At 43.5% G+C, this 14,354-nt stretch overlaps 2 protein-coding genes across 2 annotated transcripts; both read left to right on the top strand.

Annotated features, from left to right (window-relative positions):
* Nucleotides 1-8,491: 8,491 nt before the first annotated feature.
* LOC108796909 (taste receptor type 2 member 9-like) lies at nt 8,492-9,258 on the top strand. Its single transcript, XM_018568466.1, has 2 exons — nt 8,492-8,859; nt 8,982-9,258. Exons 1-2 carry the CDS (start codon nt 8,492-8,494, stop codon nt 9,256-9,258), a joined length of 645 nt encoding a protein of 214 aa, XP_018423968.1.
* A 3,477-nt stretch (nt 9,259-12,735) lies between these two features.
* LOC108796908 (taste receptor type 2 member 39-like) lies at nt 12,736-13,701 on the top strand. The gene has a single exon (XM_018568465.1). The coding sequence runs from the start codon at nt 12,736-12,738 to the stop codon at nt 13,699-13,701; it is 966 nt and encodes a 321-aa protein (XP_018423967.1).
* Nucleotides 13,702-14,354: the final 653 nt, after the last annotated feature.

Genomic DNA, 14,354 nt, shown 5'->3' with positions numbered 1-14,354 from the left:
AAGAGCACCTGCAACCCTCAGCACCCCCCTGCCCCCTACAACAAATCAGGAAGAGCGCCTGCAACCCCCAGCACCCCCCAACAACAAATCAGGGAGAGCAACCCCCCCTCACAACAAATAAGAGAAAGCACCCCCCACAACAGCCTCTGGTGGCAAATACTATAAGGCCAACCCTGCTAAGCACTATAATGCTCCACAGGAGGAATCTCATTGTTTTCAATGGCCCCTGTTCACATCTTAGCATTATGTCGCTTGCAGCTCAAAAAAACCCATGAGCTTTATTTTGAGTAGAGTCAGTCAATTTGGCCCCAGTAGACTTTCATGGGAGTGCCTGAAAATCTCCAAAAATGCAGGTTAATGAGAGAAACACAATCCTTAAATTTCAATCCTAAGTCTTTCAATTAGGACAGATCACTGTAAAGAGGCTGAGAAATCAGCCATGTTCCCTGCTGCAACAACACATCTAAATGGTAACATTTATTTTTAAAAACTCCTTTTCATTATGCTGTGTGAATGGGAAGACATAACTAACATACAGAGGTGTTTTCTCCGCAAAAGTGGCTGGCAAAGGGTTAAAACATCATGTTCTGTTCATATTACTCATGGGACAAGTGTAGGTTATAGGGAAGTGAACTAGTCAAGCTTACAGTTTTGTATTATAGCTCATCCAGAAATCATTTGCAGCAAACGTTTGCATCCACCGAGTACATCCAGAACATCTATTATAATAGTGGGACTAGCGTTCGCTTATTCTTTATAACATATAATTACAACTTCTTAATAGGGATGAGCCGAACACCCCCGTGTTCAGTTCGTATTCGAACATTCGAACCGCCGAAATGTTCGAGTACGAACTTGAACTCAATGCAAGTGCACGGGGGTCGAATGTTCGACCCCCATACAGCTGCCGATACATGTGGCTGCTGCGGCCTGTGTCCCTTCAAATCCCCGCTGGTCTCCCCGCCTGCGTTGACGGAGACAGCGGGGACACAGACCGCTGCATTGCTCCGCTGCCCCCGTACCTCTGCTGCTGTCTTCCACTGGTCCGTCGACTTCTCCGTCCCCCCGTCGGGCCGCGGCATCTCGGCCCCGCCCTCACTGCCTCCTCTTCAGTGCATGCTGGGAGCCATACCCAGCCTGCTATTGGATATTGTAAAATGCTTGTTTTTAAAGCACATGATTTGATTGAAATCTGGATAATTTGGATGCCAAGTCATCACCTCAAACTCATTGTTGTGTTCCTCCAACCATTCTTGAACCATTTTGCAGTGTGGCAGGGCGCATTATCCTGCTGAGAGAGGCCACTGCTATCAGGGAATACCGTTTCCAAGAAGGGGTGGACTTGGTCAGTAACAATGTTTAGGTTGGTGGTACGTGTCAGTCACATGAATGGCAGGACCCGAGGTTTCCCAGCAGAACATTGACCCAAGCATCACACTGCCTCCTCCGGCTTTCTTCTTCCCATAATGCAGCGGTGGCGGACCTATGGCACACATTTAAACTTCTAGTTTAAATAGATAGCAGATCTGATCTACATTTTGTCAGATCAGTCCTGCTAACATATATACAGTAGATGCAATGTATGCAGAGGCCCCCCTGGTAGCACGTGAGCCTAGGCAGGGGTGTCAAAATCCTATCGCCCGATGCTGCAGACATGCATTTTTGGGTGCTGGATGGGTAGTTTCTTTCTACATTTAGCTCTGCTTCAGGGAAACAAGGCTAAATATGCAGCCAGTGCCAATCAACTCGGGAGCGGTGACTACTTTACAACACACACAGGGACCATGGAGAACAAAAGTAGCCCCCCTCCAGAAGGAAGGACAGTGTCAGCACCAATTCAGAGATGATTTAAGTATAGGATGTGTTGGTTCTTGCATTAGTGACACGTTTTATCTGAAATTTTGCCTGAAGAATCTTGAAGGACCTGAGCAATGTATTTCTAGGTGGAAAAAAAACACGGTCCTCCCGAGGGTCCCAAAGCCTTACCTACTATTTTACATAAGCTCCGTACAAATGTCAAGTGACCCCACTCCGAAGATATTTTGCCTGCCTATTAATTTCAGGAGGAGGACGTATGGTGAGCCTAAGTGCTAAATTGAATCTGTCCCTTGTGTTTCTTGTGGAGGCTCATTGTCAACATAAGTCTAATTTGTACTTTTGAAAGAATTGCATTGACTTGGATGGCAAACAGCAGCCCAAAACACAAAATTCATCATGCATGACTTTTTATTTTTGATCGCGCTGCAATGCAAAGGTGTAAACATCGACCTAAACAATAGAACTTATACAACAGATTCAGTAAGGGGATACAAGAAACTTCAAATGGGCATAACGATTCAGCTTTTAGCCAAGTATAAGAATAAAAAATATCCCTATGCAATATTTCATATTGTCCTGCCTAAAAGCATGAGTCCTTGCCATAATAAATAAAACATATACCCACAGTTATATACACATGTATATAAATTATACATTTCTATTAAAATATGAACTATGTGTAAGAATTCTCAGATAACCATGGTACATCTGTGTACCCACTGAGTCCAGGTTCACACTTACGGGATCCGTGACTGCGCGGCAGTCGTGCACGAAACTGCCTGGATCGCCGCACAGTCGATGAGTCGCACAGCTCTGCTGAACGCGCTGGCGGTGCCATTCTTTTCTAATGGCACCCCAGTCACGCCAGGCAGATTGAGTGGTTTCCATCCTCGTTTTTGCCCGTGCAATCACGCACGATCGCGGCTAAGAAAGCTGTGCGCTGCGTGTCGCAAAATAAGGTACATGTTAGGGATGCACCGATACCGGTATTTCGGTATCGAGTACAAGTACCGATACTTTTTTCCCTGTACTCGCCGATACTGGATACCGATACCGGAAGTCCCATTCAGGAAGCCAGGCGGCGTGTAATGACTCCCCGCCTGGCTTCCTAATTATCCGGGAACGTTAAGCTTGTCACTAGATGACAAAAAAGCATGGAGCCGGCTTTCTGGCCAATCCTGATTGGCTTCCTGATTGGCCAGAAAGCCGGCTCCATGCTCCCTCGTCATCATGTCCGCAGCATCGGGCGATGAGATTTTGACACCCCTGCCTAGGCTCACGTGCTACCAGGGGGGCCTCTGCATGCCCTTTGTGGCATGTGTGCCATAGGTTCGCAACCACTGCATTTTGGGAAGAAGAAAGCCGGCGGAGGCAGTGTGATGCTTTGGGCAATGTTCTGCTGGGAAACCTCGGGTCCTGTCATTCATGTGACATTGGCATGTACCACCGGCCTAAACATTGTTACTGACCAAGTCCACCCCTTCATGGAAATGGTATTCCCTGATGGCAGTGGCCTCTTTCAGCAGGAAAATGCGCCCTGCCACACTGCAAAAATGGTTCAAGAATGGTTTGAGGAACACAACAATGAGTTGGAGGTGTTGACTTAGCCTCCAAATTCTCCAGATTTCAATCCAATGGAGCATTTGTGGGATTTGCTGTAAAAACAAGTCCGATCCATGGGGGCCCCAGCTCGCTTAATGTATCTGCTACTGATGGCTTGGTGCCAGATACCACTGATTACCTTCCTGATTGGCCAGAAAGCCGGTCCCATGCTCTCTAGTCACAAGTGACGAGGGAGCATGGAGCCGGCTTCCCGACCAATCGGGAAGCGGAGCAGCATGCAATGACACGCTGCCCGGCTTCCTGATACTGGAAGTATCGAACTCGGCATCGGAGCATTTGGGGAGTACGGGTACTCGCCCAAATACTCTGCATCGGCACCGATACCAATACTAGTATCGGTATCAGTGCATCCCTAGTACATGTACCTTTTTTCAGCGATGGCCGCGTGCATATAACCCCAATTAAATCAATAGGGCCACGTGGCAAACGCTGTGTGCAATTGTGCATGATCACGCAATTGCCGATATGTGAACCTAGCCTGAAAAGGTCTTCCTCTCTACCTATCACAGTGACTACACAAGATATGAGGACACAAAGGTCACAGACAAGATTAAAAACCAAACAGAAGTTATAACTATCTATGCTTTAACCTCAAATGTCATATAAATGGCAGCAGTGGTTGTCAAGGTGAAAGGAAGTCATGTCCAGGTGATAGTAAAATCTGTACTAGTAAAATGGGACATTTGCATTATTGATCATCCAGAATGAGGAGCTGCTGCCAAAGAGGTTTGCATCTGAAGGAATAAAGCACATATTAAAATCCTTCTGTGCAAGTACATTTTGTATTTTGTAACATAGGATATGTGGTTTTATGAAGGCATTGAGTTTATGTTTCTGTAATACCAACATTTCCTGTACACAAGAGAAATCATACACATCAAAAGAAAAATATGCTTTCAAACCATAACAGACCTCCAATGTACTGATGACATCTACCTGATATAGATACAATATCACCCCCCCACACAGCTACCTCCTCATGTATCAATTGCCCCTCCCTTTTAGATTGTCCCTTTTAGAGGGCCCCCCTTATCTTCTCGTGCTGAATTGTATTGTGATTGTAATGTCTTCCTTATATTGTAAAGCGCTGAGCAAACTGTTGGCGCTATGTAAATCCTGTATAATAATAATATACCACAAAAGAAAAAAATGAAGCAATAAACCCCCAAAAAACAGACAAGTCGTGTCCTCCGCAAGACTGTATAGTGTACATAAATAAAAACAAGTTCCAAGGTACATGAAAACCCAACAAAACCCAATATTCGCCCCAAATACCCAATGATAGATACTACACATCCACCAGGAGCAATAAAATGCATTGCACTCATTAGTTGATGTATGCACACCAATAGAAAGAACCATAAAGTAAAAGTACAGCAGGCAGTGCTGAAATGCTTCTATCTGAGCTTGGCCTCCCAGTGCCATTGGTTGCTAGGACTCTATTGGCTGGGCCTTCTAGTGTCAATTGTGACTAGGACCAGGGATTAAGAGCATCACGGGCCTGTTGCTGAGGATTTCGGTGGGCCTTTTTATGGAAATATCGACGGTCACCAGTGCCAATGGTGGAGTGCCAGTGCCCGGCTGCAGCTGTGAGTCGCTGCCACTGACTCCAAGTTGTTGAGAGACTACAAATACCAGTAATACGTTATATAGCAATGCAGAATACCATCAGCTATAGATGACTACAAATCCCAGCAATAAATCATACAGTGATGCAGAATAATACCACCAACTATAGAGAACTACAAATCCCAGCAATGCAGAATACCACCAACTATAGAGGACTACAAATATCAGTAATACGTTAAATATAGCAATGCAGAATGGCATAGACTATAAAGGACTACAAATAAGATACATTGTTGTTAATAGTTAAGGTACTTGGATGTATTTTAAGGTTTAACTCCTGAGCGTAGTGTCACTTTAAGCTTGAATGTCATATAAATGCCAGCAGCAGTGGTGGTAAAGGTGAAAGGAAGTCATGTCCAGGTGATAGTCAAATCTGTACTATTAAAAATGGGACGTTTGCATTATTCGTCTTCCAGAACGAGGAGCTGCTGCCAAAGAGGTTTGCATCTGGAGAGATAAAGCATGACAAGCACATATTAAAATCCATCTGTGCAAGTACATTTTGTATTTAGTAACATAGGGACATGTGGTTTTATAAAGGCATTGAGTTCATTTATTTAATGTATTTATTTCATGTAAAATTTAATTAAATGTTATTTCATTTATTTTTTCTGTATTTCTAACATTCCCTGCACACAACAGAAAGCACAAATGTTCTATTATATTTGAAGAAAATGATGATCCTCAAACAAAAAAAGCTTTCCCTTAGAGGAGATCACAATCACAGTCACATATTGTCTGAAAACATGAACAAGGCGTTAGCTTCCCTTTAAAGTGTATGTAACCTCTTAATGTAAATTACAGATGAGATTTCCCAGCAATGTTTCCCAGCGGATGTCACCTTCCCAGAATGCAACGCTTAGGTACAGATTACATCACTAATGCCCAAGTGAAAAAACAATCATTGTTGGTAAAAGAAAAATATGTTTGTTTAATGAATGTGAAATGATTTTATATCGGCATGCAGAGCTGTATGCTAATGTGATTTTTGATCAAGCAGCACATTGTTAATTACATGAACATGGAACACCTAATCAACCTGACTGACCTCCAGGGTCCCAAATACCTCACTGTAGAACAAGGAGATTAACTGCCTCTATGCTCTACATGGAGACCCTCCGAGGATGCGGAGGACAACAATTTGTTCCAATTATATATTTCCGCAAAACCATTTTATCAAGCGAACCTGTAATTATATAAAGAACCAAACATTAGCATATAAGCGCTCAGTTGTGTTGTTCCCTATGATCTGCCCCAGCTCAACGACTAAGCAAGTCATTGGGTGAAATGCAATCGAAAGGGGAGGACCTTGGGCGGGACATCTGTATCATGGACGAGCCTCAATAAAGTTTTAAGGGGTTATTCACGAAGGAGCCGAAGGTTCCAGCCATAGCTTCCGCCGATTCTTCGGCCGCTGTAGCCCTTCGATTCAGTCGAACCGAAGGGCTGCTGTATGGGCTATTCACTATAGCGGCAGCGGCACGGCCGAGCGGCTCAGCCGAGCTGAAGTGACAGCCGAAGCGGGGCGAACACCCTGCTGAAGCTCTGCCATTCGCCCCACAAATGACAGCTGGGTGGAGCGCGGCTGGCTTCGCCCAGTTGTAATGACAAATCAGCGTCCCCAAATGACCTGGGGATGCTGAACTGTCATTAAACAATAACAACTGGGCGGAGTCAGCAGTGACGTCACTAGCTGTCACTGCTAGCTCCGCCCAATTGTTTTTTTCCTCTCTTTTAATTAAAATCATAACTTATTTTTTAATTTTACTATTTGTTTACATTTAAAAGATATTTTTCAACCTTTTTTTTCTAATCTCTTTCCACTGATTTCCTATTCTGCTTGGTACCACGGAGGTACCGAGTGAATAGCCAAGCGGCATTCGGCTATTCACTCACTTCCATTCGGCCCATTTGAGAATAGGGGCGAACAGCAGCGAGTGAGCTGCCGGAGCATTGGCTCAGCTGATCCAGATGTTGGATCGGCCGAGTCAAAGTCCTTCTGCACTTCGGCTCAACCGAACAAGCAGAGCATGTTCAGCTGACCAAAGTGCACGGCTGATTTTAGCCAATGTACAGCTGAAATCAGCTGTACAAGCCAGAGGTGAATATCCGCACGTAGTTCGGCTAACTTCACTACGGCTGGGTTATTCACTTGGCTGCCTTCGCCAGCTTTGTGAATAACCCCCTTAGTGTTCTACAGCGTTTTCTGGTGTACGGCCGGATTTCTTACGTATTTAATGCAATTTACTGCTCTGTATCACAGGAATATAAGAACAATCTTCTCAAGAGGGAATTCCATTACGTGTGAGAGATTTCCTCTTGCTTCTTGTTGTGTTTGAAGGACAGGAAGTGGAGGAAAGAAATGTCTTTAATGGGAGACGAATAACAAACAAAACCCTTTCAGGGGTTTTAACTAATCCCCGCTCCATCCAAAATAATCAAGTGGCTTTAGATATGTCATGGATGAAGTCATCCTTCTGGCTATGCAATGCAGGATATATCAAAATCAAAAATATTTATCGGCAGGTAAAACTGTGTATTACCTCTCACAGGGATCCCAGTACTCCCAATCATCAGGCATCATCCAAGGTCCCCATCAACTTTCTCGACTGAGATGCCACCTCAGAGATGTCACAGTCGGGTAAATCTCAGTTCATGTTCAGTTCTTGGCTGTCACCTTTTACCATGTGACTTGCTACAATGTTGCGGTCTGATCACTGGGGGAGGAGACTGAGGAAATGCTTTCTGCAGCAGAGATGGCCTCAACTCAGCCTAGGCAAAGTCACTGGACTGGAGCTCAAAGATGGATTTTTAGTGATAAAAGGTGGAGCTTTTCCTGAAAACATCCAGGGGCCAGCCAAGAGAACCTCCATGTTTCTGACATGTCGGTTTCTTTAAGCACCTATTATTACCTGTTATGTTTGGGAGGGTACAACATGGCAACTGTCCAGGATTGATGCTTAAAAGCCTCTCATTTCATCAAGAGGTCAGATCTTTGGTACACCGGCCATGTCTGAGGATCTTCACGAGCATTCTTATTTTTTCTTTTTAATCTGTACTTTACAGCATGAATATACTTTAGTTAAAGAGTTTTGAATTTAATCTCTGCCAGTCTACAGTTCTGGAAAAGGCAGATCCTTAGCTACTGCAGCCCAGTGCCCCACAATACATCCAAAATGGGTTTTATGCTTTCATTAATTTTGTCTTTCATTAATTTTGTCTTTCAGGTAAAGAAAGGTGAAGGACATCTAAAAACCATCATGACGTCTTCAGCCTTACTGATCGCCTACGCCGTAGGTTTCGCTGAGGCTCTTTTGGGCTTGGTGACTAACGTCTTCATCACAACCATCAACCTCCTGGCAAGAAGTTGAAGCCCTTTGACAAAATCTTTTTGAGTCTGGGACTCTCTCGTTCCATCCACATGTGTCTCATCATCTTTAACATTATCATTCGAGCCTTCAACCTTAACGTTTACAGCGTTAATGTTCTCAATTGGATCCTGAATGTGACGTGTTTATTCCTAGACTTCTCCAGCCTTTGGTTCGCCATGTGGCTCTGCGCCCTCTACTTTGTCAAGGTCACCATCTTTAAAAGGGCTTTACTTATTCACATGAAGCTAAGAATCCCTCAGCTTGTGCTTTACATGACTGTATCATCTGTATTGATCGCATTGCTGTCCAGCTTTATATTTGTCTACAATTACAATGAACCTTTGGATTTGTTGATTCCGGAACTCAACCTGTCGAGCAACTCAAGCATCGAGAAAGAACTGATCTTCATACCTCCAGCGTACTTCCTTGGACATTTTCTGCCCTTATAATGGTCAGCATTTCAACAACATTTTTGATCCAAACGATTGTCGGTCACGTGAGACGCATAACGAATAACATCACCAGCTTTACCACACCAAGGATAAATGCCCACCTTACAGCTATTCGGTCAGCTTCTCTGGTGGAGTTCATGACCATCTCTTACTTCATCATGACCATTTTACTTCGCTTTAATTTCTATCAAACCTTAAATAAGGCTGTTGTCTTTGTGTTAGTCACCTCCTACCCAACGTTTCATTCCATGGTGCTGATAGGAGGAAATGTAAAACTGAAAAAGAGGCTGTTAAATGTTGTCCACTATGTGAAAGGATGTGAACCACTGGGAAACTCTTGCAGCTCATGTGAGAACCCCAAGTAGAAAAAAATACATATTTACACAATGTTTTCATCATTTATCTATGAATTTACATGGGTTTAACTTCCTTTGAGATTTACATCATTTTAAAAATACTGAATGTATCTGAATATATTTATGGTTCTGCTTTATGGAAATAATAAATGTTAGATCATGAAATTTGTTTCCTTTATTTCATTTCTCCAGATAGGAGTCAGGGGTGTCCCTTGCCTTTTTTAGCATCTGAGGTGGGTAGGGTGGGGGCGTGTGTTGGTGCTGGTGGAGCAAGTTCTGAAGTTCTGGGTGGGGGGGTTTGCTGCTAGTGGTGCACGTTGGAAGTGGTGCTGGTGGTGCATGCTAACGGGGGTGATTTATCGCACCAGCCCTGGCTCTGGCTCTGGCCTGTGTCCCCCCAGCTGAATCAACTGCTTGCCCGGAGCTGGGTCAGACCATTTATTGTATTTAACTTAATTTTTTTAACCTTTTATCTTTTTTTACTTTACTTACTTAGTTACAAGCCCCCCTATGTGATAGTATATTAGTGGTTAAGGTGACATTAGGGATCTATTAGACCCCTAGTGTCACCTTTCCACTTCAAAGAAGCTATCCAAGTACAGATCGTACTTTAATAGCTTATTCCATGGCTTCTCTAGCCGGGGAATGACAGCTGAGGAACTTGTAGTGATGCAATTAGTGGTGCTTCCGGCTCCATTCAGCAGGGAGGGGGTATCTCTCAATACAAAACACAAAAAAGTCCCCAGCACACCTGCCAGCTAGCCTGCAGCAAAACAAATTACCCTGTCAACAGTATACGCTAAAAGCAGAGGTTTTAGTTGCACAAACCTTTGGGCAAAAATATGTAGAAGCCGCACTGCCCCATCAAGGCTCCTCTGTGAAATATGGTCCTAACTCTATTTATATGAGTCTCCATGTTGGAGCATATTAATGCAGTCGATAAATTCAATGCAGGTGACTATGTGATAGTATATTAGTGATTAAGGTGACATAAGGGAACTATTAGACCCCTTGTGTCCCCTTTAAACTTCAAAGAAGCTATGCAAGTACAGATCGTGCTTTAATAGCTTATTCCCTGGCTTCTCTAGCTGGGGAATGACAGCTGAGGAACTGGAAGTGATGCAATTGGTGTTGCTTTTGGCTCCATTCAGCAGGGAGGGGGTATCTTTCCCCTTTACCCTCCGACACCAGTGATGCTGGAGGGGCAGTGTAGCCTGTGAAGGCACTCTTCACCACCCCTTGGAAACAATATGGTGGCAGCTCAGCCACCACAATTCCTTCCAGTGTAAAGCCAACCTTTGGGTTTACACAGCTAAATAGCTGTAGCCACCTGTCTGTTTTGAGTTGCCCGCTGCCAGTGATGTGCAGCATAGGTTGTTGGCTGCAAAAACCTTAAATCCCAATGCCCACATGGACATTTGCAAAGGAATTTTTCCCTTAGCTTAATGAATGAGGTGAAGCTCTGCTGACTTCCATCCTCCTATAATATGCAAGCAAACATACTTTTTTTAAAATTTGCCTTGCACGTGATTGGGTATTCCTTGCAAAGTCACATATCACCACATTCACTAAGCTAAGTGCAAATTCCCTTTCAAAGTGAACATCATATTTGCCTTTAGTAAATCAACGCCATAGTCCCAAAGTAATCCAAAGAAGGCAAGATCCCGGAGCTTTAACAGACTTATGTTTCTTTATTTGCACTACACGGCAGTATGGGGTACGGATAGTGCAGTGGCATAGGGAAAGGAGCATTCACCCAAAGGTAAGCATAGCGCAAAGGGGGAGAGAGGCCAGATTGGAGGGGGTAATTCCATTTTCCCAAACTCACCTGGGAATGTGGAATTACCCTTTAATACATCATTAAAGGACAACTATGAGGTGAGTGAAAATCACTCATCCTCATAGTTCGAGCCGACGCGTGACAATTAAACTGTCACGAGCTCGTGTTTTCCTAACATAATGTAAAAAAAACTTTTTTTTTTCAAAATTTTCTGTAATTTTTCCTAATTATAATAAAAAATAAAAACCCCAGTGGTGATTAAATACCCCCAAAAGAAAGCTCTATCTGTCCCCAAAAAATGGTATAAAATTCATTTCAGTACAGCGCTGCATGACGGAATAAACATCAGTCAAAGGACTGCAGCGCTGAACACTGAAAAATGGCCTGGCCAGGAAGGGGGTCTAAACACCTGGTCTTGAAGTGGTTAAAGTACAGTATATGTGAGCTCAATACAGCCAAAGTTCATTGTAAAACAGAAAATAATATTTGTTTACCATGTTTGCATTTTATCAAAAATAAACATTTTGTACAATATGGCGGTCATGTGACCGCTCAGCCTTCTTTCAGACCCCTCTTCCGCATACCAGGAGTGTGCATTTTTCAACATCATACAGAATCAGGGAAGTACTCTCCTCGTCTGTGCATACTGCGTCCTAGAAGCAGCTGTAATTTTAATAGAGAGGCTTCTGCTGGGTGCTTCTGTCAATCAGCACAGGAAGGGGCCGGACAGGGGGTGTGGCTTAAAAAACAACTAGGGAAGATGCAGGCACACTGTACGTTGGCACAGTGTTAGCATGGATCTGCTCCCGTGCTCGGCATGTCCAGTTTAAAAAAAAAAGTACCAAGGGCAACTGGTAGGATCACCAGGTTTTTAGGACCATCAAATGGAATAAATAAAAACAAAATAATGACTACATTTGGTAAGACCTATATGATTAACCCAACACATACAGTATATTACAGATTCTTTGAGTAGCATACACTTTAAGTGTATTATTTTTAAATGCAAGCAGTATACGTACCAGAATCTGACCTGGTATTAGCCTCTTGTACTACCTGTACAGCAGGGCCAGAGTGTGAGAGGAAGAAGCAGTACTAGGTGCCAATCAGTTCACGTGAAATAGCATGCTGATAGAAGAGAGAGCAGGGTGATAGAGAGATGAGCTCATAACTGTGCTGCTTCTCTTTTCACTGTCCAGTCACAGACTGGAGGCTTGTCGGGGATGACTTGGGCCCAGAAGAAGTGGTTTGAACAATGCTGGTCTTCAGGCTGAGGACAACTACTGGCAGAAAAAGTAAAATTTTCGTATCAAAGCTGAATATTGCAGCCAAAGTTGTTTTTGCTATTTTATATTTTACTGGGCTGTTAATTTTTATCTTGTTATCTTTGGCTGGAGCTCTGCTTTACCAAAATACATAAAAGTATTTGCATTTAAATCAAAGGACAGTAGTCACAGTGACTGAATCATAAACAAATGTCAAAGTAGGTAGACAAGCTCATGATATGTGACGGTTGCTAGGCTAAGAGTTTGAATGTTTTCATCGTCAGTTTTTATTTTGCATTAAAAAAATGGTCTACTGTAAGAAAACAAAGTATCAGTATCCTAAATAGGATTATATAAGTTGACATAACAAAACATGCAGAATCATTCATGATTCCATTAAACGAGTGAGATCCACACAGTGGGTCAGGTTCTCCAGCCGACATGTCTGTTTCCAAAGCTTTGATCTTTGAGGGGGTGGGTTGTGTGGAGGTTCTTGCGGGTTTAGTGGTTAATACCTTCATAACGGCCATCAATCTCAGAGACTGGTGGACCAGCAGAAAGCTGAAGCCTTATGATAAGATCATGGCCAACCTTGGATTTTCCAGAGTCTTTCTTTTGATCTGCTTCTTCCTCCGGATTGTCAATCGGATCTCCAAGTTGAATGTCTACTCTAGCCCTGCTCAAAGGTGTGCTTTCCGGACTGCTCAGTTGTTATTTGATTTTGCCAGTCTGTGGTTCGCCATGTGGCTTTGCCTCCTCTACTTTGTGAAGGTTACCATGTTTAAAAACCACTTCTTTGTCTGGGTGAAACTGAGAATACCACAGCTGGTACCGCCTGTAGTCATCATAACCTATGTCGCCTCCTTCATTTTTGGATTTATTTATGCTTTTTCTGTTGGAGAAACTTCAGATGTCATGGACGGGGTCAACCTGCCTACAAACAGAAGTGTTTACAAAGAGTTGAGCTACATGATACCATTGTACTTCATTGGACATGTTTTGCCTTTCATATGTGTCAGTATCTCGACTTCGTTATTGATTCAAACTATCGGTCATCACATAAGACATGTCAAAGCCAACATAACGGGTTTCAAGAGACCCAGGTTGGATGCCCACCTATCTGCAATTCGCTCTGCCGTCTTATTAGAATTTATGACCATCTCTAACCTGCTGGCCACATTTATTTTCCATTTTGACTTCTATGGGTATTTTGAAGCCAATGTTAGTGTTTTGTTCCTGGTTTCCTATCCATTGTTTCATTCGTTGGTAATTGTCACGGGGAATGTGAAGCTTAAAAGGGTTCTTTGGGGAATTGTGGATTGTGTTAAAGGAAAACTTGCAATAGAAAGGTGTCTTATAAGTCAACATATAGAAAGCAAAAGAGAGACCAACGCTCAGCAAAAATAACATTTCGGTAACTCTACAGATGAGGTTTTAAAAAAGTCCAAATCCATTTTAAAGCATTAAGGCATAACAGTTTAATAAATATTAATTGTTGCCTATTTTATTTCTTATGATTGTAGAATTGCTTGAGAGGTTGATAGCTACCAGTCTAAAATGGTAGCCTACTATATATGCTATATGGTCAAAAACTTGTAAACACCTCCCACCTGTGTGAGCTTGTTGGTCATCCCATCCCAAAAACCATGGGCATTAATATGGAGTTGTCTCACCATTTGCAATTGTCCACTCTTCTAGAAAGGCTTTCCACAAAATTTTGGAGTGGGTCTGTTGGAACTGGGTTCAAATAAGCCAAAGAGCAATCGTGAGGTCAGGTACCCATGTTGGAAGATCTGGATTGCAATTGGCATTGCAATTTATTCCTAAGGTGTTCAGTAGGTGTCAGGGTACCAGGGGGCTTACCTCTCCTCGGGGTGGCCATGAGCGGCGGGGGGCACGGGTCCCCCATCCTGGCAGGACCCATGGCCCCTGGTACTGCGGGTACGCTTGCGCGCAATGCGCGACGAGTGTGCGGTGGGGGGGTTGCGCGCGCAGGCACGGGGACCCGCGCGTAGTGCGCCTGTGCCCATTACTGGTGTCAGGTGTGATCCTTGCTGAGG

Source organism: Nanorana parkeri, unplaced genomic scaffold, assembly GCF_000935625.1.
Source record: "Nanorana parkeri isolate BGI_ZX_2015 unplaced genomic scaffold, ASM93562v1 scaffold1192, whole genome shotgun sequence".
Taxonomy (NCBI): Eukaryota; Metazoa; Chordata; class Amphibia; order Anura; family Dicroglossidae; genus Nanorana; species Nanorana parkeri.
This window is presented reverse-complemented; position numbering and strand designations above follow the sequence as displayed.

Excerpts from the sequence above, each read along its gene's own strand:
- LOC108796909 (XM_018568466.1), top strand. The coding sequence starts at position 8,492 with ATGTGTCTCATCATCTTTAACATTATCATTCGAGCCTTCAACCTTAAC. Across the intron at positions 8,860-8,981 it reads CTGATCTTCATACCTCCAGC|GATAAATGCCCACCTTACAG; the intron begins GTACTTCCTTGG and ends TACCACACCAAG.
- LOC108796908 (XM_018568465.1), top strand. The coding sequence starts at position 12,736 with ATGTCTGTTTCCAAAGCTTTGATCTTTGAGGGGGTGGGTTGTGTGGAG.